The following is a 4,708-nucleotide window of genomic DNA, read 5'->3' as shown; positions in this document are numbered from 1 at the left end:
TATATATATATTCAAATATATATATATATATATATATATATATATATATATAAATGTATATATAAATATATATTTGAATATATATATACATACATACATACATATATATATATATATATATATATATATATATATATATATATATATATATATATATACATATATTTCTTAATGGAATCCTTGCTTTTTATCTAAATCTAATACACCTGTACATTTGCGAAAAAGAGCACGGACAAAATATCATTTCTCGAAATGTAATCTGCGAATCATCATCATCATCATTATTATTATTATTATTATTATTATTATTATCATTATTATTATTATTATTATTATTATTATTATTGTTGTTGTTGTTGTTGTATTACTAATAGCTAAGCTGAGCTCTAAACCTAAGGGCTCCAACAGGGAAAAATAGCCCAGTAAGGAAAAGAAATAAGGAAACAAACTACAAGAGAAGTAATGAACAATTAAAGTAATATATTTCAAGAACAGTAACAATATCAAAATGTATCCTTCATAAAAATAACATATTTTAAGAACATTATTATTATTATTATTATTATTATTATTATCATTATTATTATTACTTGCTAAGCTACAACCCTAGTTGGAAAAGCAGGAGGCTATAAGCCCAGGGGCCCAACAGGGAAAATAGCCCAGTGATGAAAGGAAACAATTAACAAAATTAAAATAGATATTTCCTATATAGACTATAAAAACTTAACAAAATCTGAGGAAGAGAAATAAGATAGTGTGCCCGAGTGTACCCTCAAACAAGAGAACTCTAACCCAGTGGAAGACCATGGTATAGTGGCTATGGCACAACCCAAGACTAGAGAACAATGGTTTGATTTTGGAGTGTCCTTCTCCTAGAAGAGCTGCTTAACATAGCTAAAGAGTCTCTTCTACCCTTACCAAGAGGAAAGTAACTCCGATACAATTACAGTCCAGTAGGTAACCCCTTGGGCGAAGAATTGTTTGGTAATCTCGGTGTTGTCAGGTGTAAGAGGACAGAGGAAAACCAGAGAGAATGATCCAATGTAGTACTGTCTGGCCAGTCAAAGGACCACATAACTATCTAGCGGTAATATCTCAATGTGTGGCTGGTACCCTGGCCAACCTAATACCTACAATATAGATCCTTCATAAAAGAACTATAAAAAGAGACTTGTGTCAAGCAGTAATAGGTTTCATGTCGTTAACTCGTAACCTTGATGGCAATACATTGAGACTCGCTGTGCTGAGGACAATAATTGGGTGGAGGAACGTTAATGAACATTGCCTGGATGCAGCCGTAAACATGAGGAGCAGCTCTCGCTTCCTTATTTGCCTCAGATCTCCAACAATGAGGCCACGAGGAAATATGAAGCAATCTACTCTCATTTATTATTGCGGAAAGCTAATGTGGAGAGCAGTGAAATTCGTAAGGATTTCATGATAAGTTATTATGTAAGTAACATAGAGTAAATTTCTATGTTCAATGGTATCTATTTATCTATATTATTACGTAACTCTTATAGGAGAGGACACTCAAAAATCAAACCATTGTTCTCTAGTCTTTAGTAGTGTCATAGCCTTTGTACCATAGTCGTCCATCGTCTCGGGTTAGAGTTCTCTTGCTTGAGGGTACACTCGGGCACACTATTCTATCTTGTCTCTCTTCCTCTTGTTATTTTGGAGTCTTTAACCTCTTGTTATTTTCAATTATTATAGTTAATATATGAAAGATTTATCTTAATGTTATTATTGTTCTTAAACTTTCCTTCTAGTTTTCCTTATTTCGTTTCCTCACTGGGCTATTTTCCTTGTTGGGGCCCTTGGGCTTATAGCATCCTTCTTTTCCAACTAGGGTTGTAGCTTAACAAGTAATAATAATAATAATAATAGTAATAATAATAATAACACATAAATTTCAGTGTTAAATTATATAAAAGACATTTTTCTAAAAACACTACATCTAGTTTAGTTTTTCGTATTTTCTTTGAGTCGTCTCCCATTTCCTTATCTCAATCCAGGCTTCTCTACTATATCTGTCTGTTATCACGTCTACTAGTGGGGTTCCTCTTGGAAATCTCACTACAATTTCTTATTCGTGTGAGATTCCCAAGAGGGACCCCACTAGTAAACGTGATAACAGGCAGATATAGTAGAGAAGCCTGGATTGAGATAAGGAAATGGGAGACGACTCAAAGAAAATACGAAAAAACTAAACTAGATGTAGTGTTTTTAGAAAAATGTCATTTATAATGATAATAATACTAACAGAGAGTAATTTTTATGTTCAATGTCGCAGATCTATCTATATACTGAGTGTACAGCATACATCATATGACAATGGGCATTGTGGTTGGAAGATTTCGGCAAAATTAACCACTTCATGTACTTATATATGAAGATCATCAGTTATGACACAGCACCCCTCAACAAGCAATGATTTATAAACTTATCTTGCATGTACAGTTGGGCACAGGAATTTATGACATACCTTGTTTTGAGGAATTGCACCATGACACACCCTTAAAGTGGAATCACACTCATCATTTTAGGCTCGAGGTTGACCCCAACCTACAGCCGATTATAGCGAGCGAACGTGTTGTAGCGTCACACTACAATCTCGCGGTTCGAGGAGCAAATAGGAAAAAGTTGAACGAAACCGATTAGCTGATATCATCATGGTGCCTAGAAATTTTCTAACAGATGCAGTAATATGTATTATCGGTATATTACTTCAAAAGTTCAAAACTCGCAGCAAATGTTTTATTGTTGAGCAGGCTTGCATAAGTCCTTTTAGAGTATATAAATTAAAAATGTGTTGTTGATGTTTTTAAAGTAGTTTATTTTAATTTTCATTACTTCTTATATCGTCTATTTATTTCCTTATTTCCTTCCCTCGGTGGGCTATATTTCCCTGTTGGAGCCCTTGGGCTTGTAGCATCTTGCTTTTCCAACTAGGGTTGAAGCTTAGCTAGTAATAATAATAGTAATAATTGAAGAATCCTGCAACTACCACAGGATAAACAACTCAGATTTTTTTCATTTCTTGAGGCTTGTTGGACCCAAGATTGCCAAGCAAGAGCATGTCCTACTTACAGCCGCCATCCTGCGTGTTTACATCTGACGTCATGCTTGCTGCTTCCCGTCCAGTTGGGAAGCCAACATCTCTAGCAACAACCTCTCATGGCGGCTACGCAAGGGAACTCGCTGCGGAGTAAGGGTGTGAGAGGGTGCATTTCCTCAGAGTAAGGTGTGCAGGAATTCCTACGTCTAACTGTACTTATAGGGTTTTCCAACCTTACCTCAAAAGAAATCAGTGTTTCTAAGGTTGACCCTATAAGTCTACCTGCTGAGTCATCAGCAGCCATTGCCTGGCCCTCCCTAGTCCCAACGCTGATAGTGAGAGGGGTTGGGCGCTGATCATATGTATATATGGTCAGTCTCTAGAACATTGTCCTGGTAGTCAGGGCAATGTCACTGTCCCTTGCCTCTGCCATTAATGTGTGTGGCTTTTTAACCTTTAAAAGAATTTGATTTGTATACAACCTAAGAGCCCATTCACCAGCTGTCAGTCGATCACAGGAGTCCGAATGTCAGGATGCAGGAAAAAAAAATCCAAATCAATCAATCAATACGAATCCGAGAAACTTCCTTCAAACAGAAAAGGTCAATACGATTTGTGGTTGACTGAGAATACAAACAAGGTATATTGGGGAGAAAGGACATTAATTTACCAAAAGTTGCGGATGACTTCGATAGCTTAATAAATGGGTTATAAACGAAGTAGTATTCTATTGAACAGATTTTTCCTTTTGAATATGAAAATATTTAAAATTTTTGCGGTAATACGCCTGTAATCCAGGTTTTAAAATACGGAGAGAGAGAGAGAGAGAGAGAGAGAGAGAGAGAGAGAGAGAGAGAGAGAGAGAGAGAGAGAGAGAGAGAGATTTATTAATATTTTTGGGCTGGTATCAATATTCCTTATTTTGAAAGACTACTTATGTAGAAACTTGCGGAAGAAAGAATAAGAATGAAATCCAGGCTATATATAATTATGAAAAATCAACCAATGACAGATGAAACTGCCATCCCCAAAATAATAAAGAATGAAAAAGTTAATAAAACCTAACAAGGTTGGCAAAAACAAAACCAAAATAAAATCTCGCATTCAAGATCTTCAAGAGGCTCTCACGCCAACAATAAAATCGACAGATTGAAAATCCTGGAAGGTGCTGTGGTCTCCCCGGATAACAAAACCAGAAGGGAATAAGATGTGACAGCAAGGATAAAGAAAACACTAGATAATGAGGGATTATTGAAGAAAGAGAGAAATAGAGAGAGGGAAGAGACAAGGGCAGACAGACAAGGAAGGAAGGATCAGGGGAAAAGAGGAAAAGAATGAGGGAGGTTAGGAGTAGGGGTTATTATTATTATCATTGTTGTTGCTGTTATTATAATTATCATTATTTTCTAAGGTACAACCCTAGTTGCAAAAGCAGGATGCTATAAGTCCAGGGGCTCCAACAGGGAAAATAGCTCAGTGAAGAAAGGAAACCGAGAAAAATAAAATATTTTTAAGAAAAGCAACATTAAAATAAATATCTCCTATTATAAAACATAAAAACTTTAACAAAACAAGAGGAAGAGAAATAATATAGAATAGCGTGTACCCTTAAGAGAGAGAACTCTAACTCAAGACAGTTGAAGACCA

At 35.5% G+C, this 4,708-nt stretch overlaps 1 protein-coding gene across 1 annotated transcript in view; it reads left to right on the top strand.

The window, feature by feature from the left end:
- Positions 1–3,080: 3,080 nt before the first annotated feature.
- The window catches only part of LOC137615125 (mucin-2-like), a 56,630-nt gene continuing 55,002 nt past the window's right edge, over positions 3,081–4,708 (top strand). The window contains exon 1 of the mRNA XM_068344757.1: positions 3,081–3,211. Within this exon, the coding sequence (XP_068200858.1) occupies positions 3,081–3,211 (131 nt within the window). The remainder of the gene's footprint in view (positions 3,212–4,708) is intronic.

This window comes from Palaemon carinicauda, chromosome 21, assembly GCF_036898095.1.
Source record: "Palaemon carinicauda isolate YSFRI2023 chromosome 21, ASM3689809v2, whole genome shotgun sequence".
NCBI lineage: Eukaryota > Metazoa > Arthropoda > Malacostraca > Decapoda > Palaemonidae > Palaemon > Palaemon carinicauda.
The sequence above is the reverse complement of the archived record's forward strand: the minus strand, read 5'-3'. Positions and strand labels throughout refer to the sequence as shown.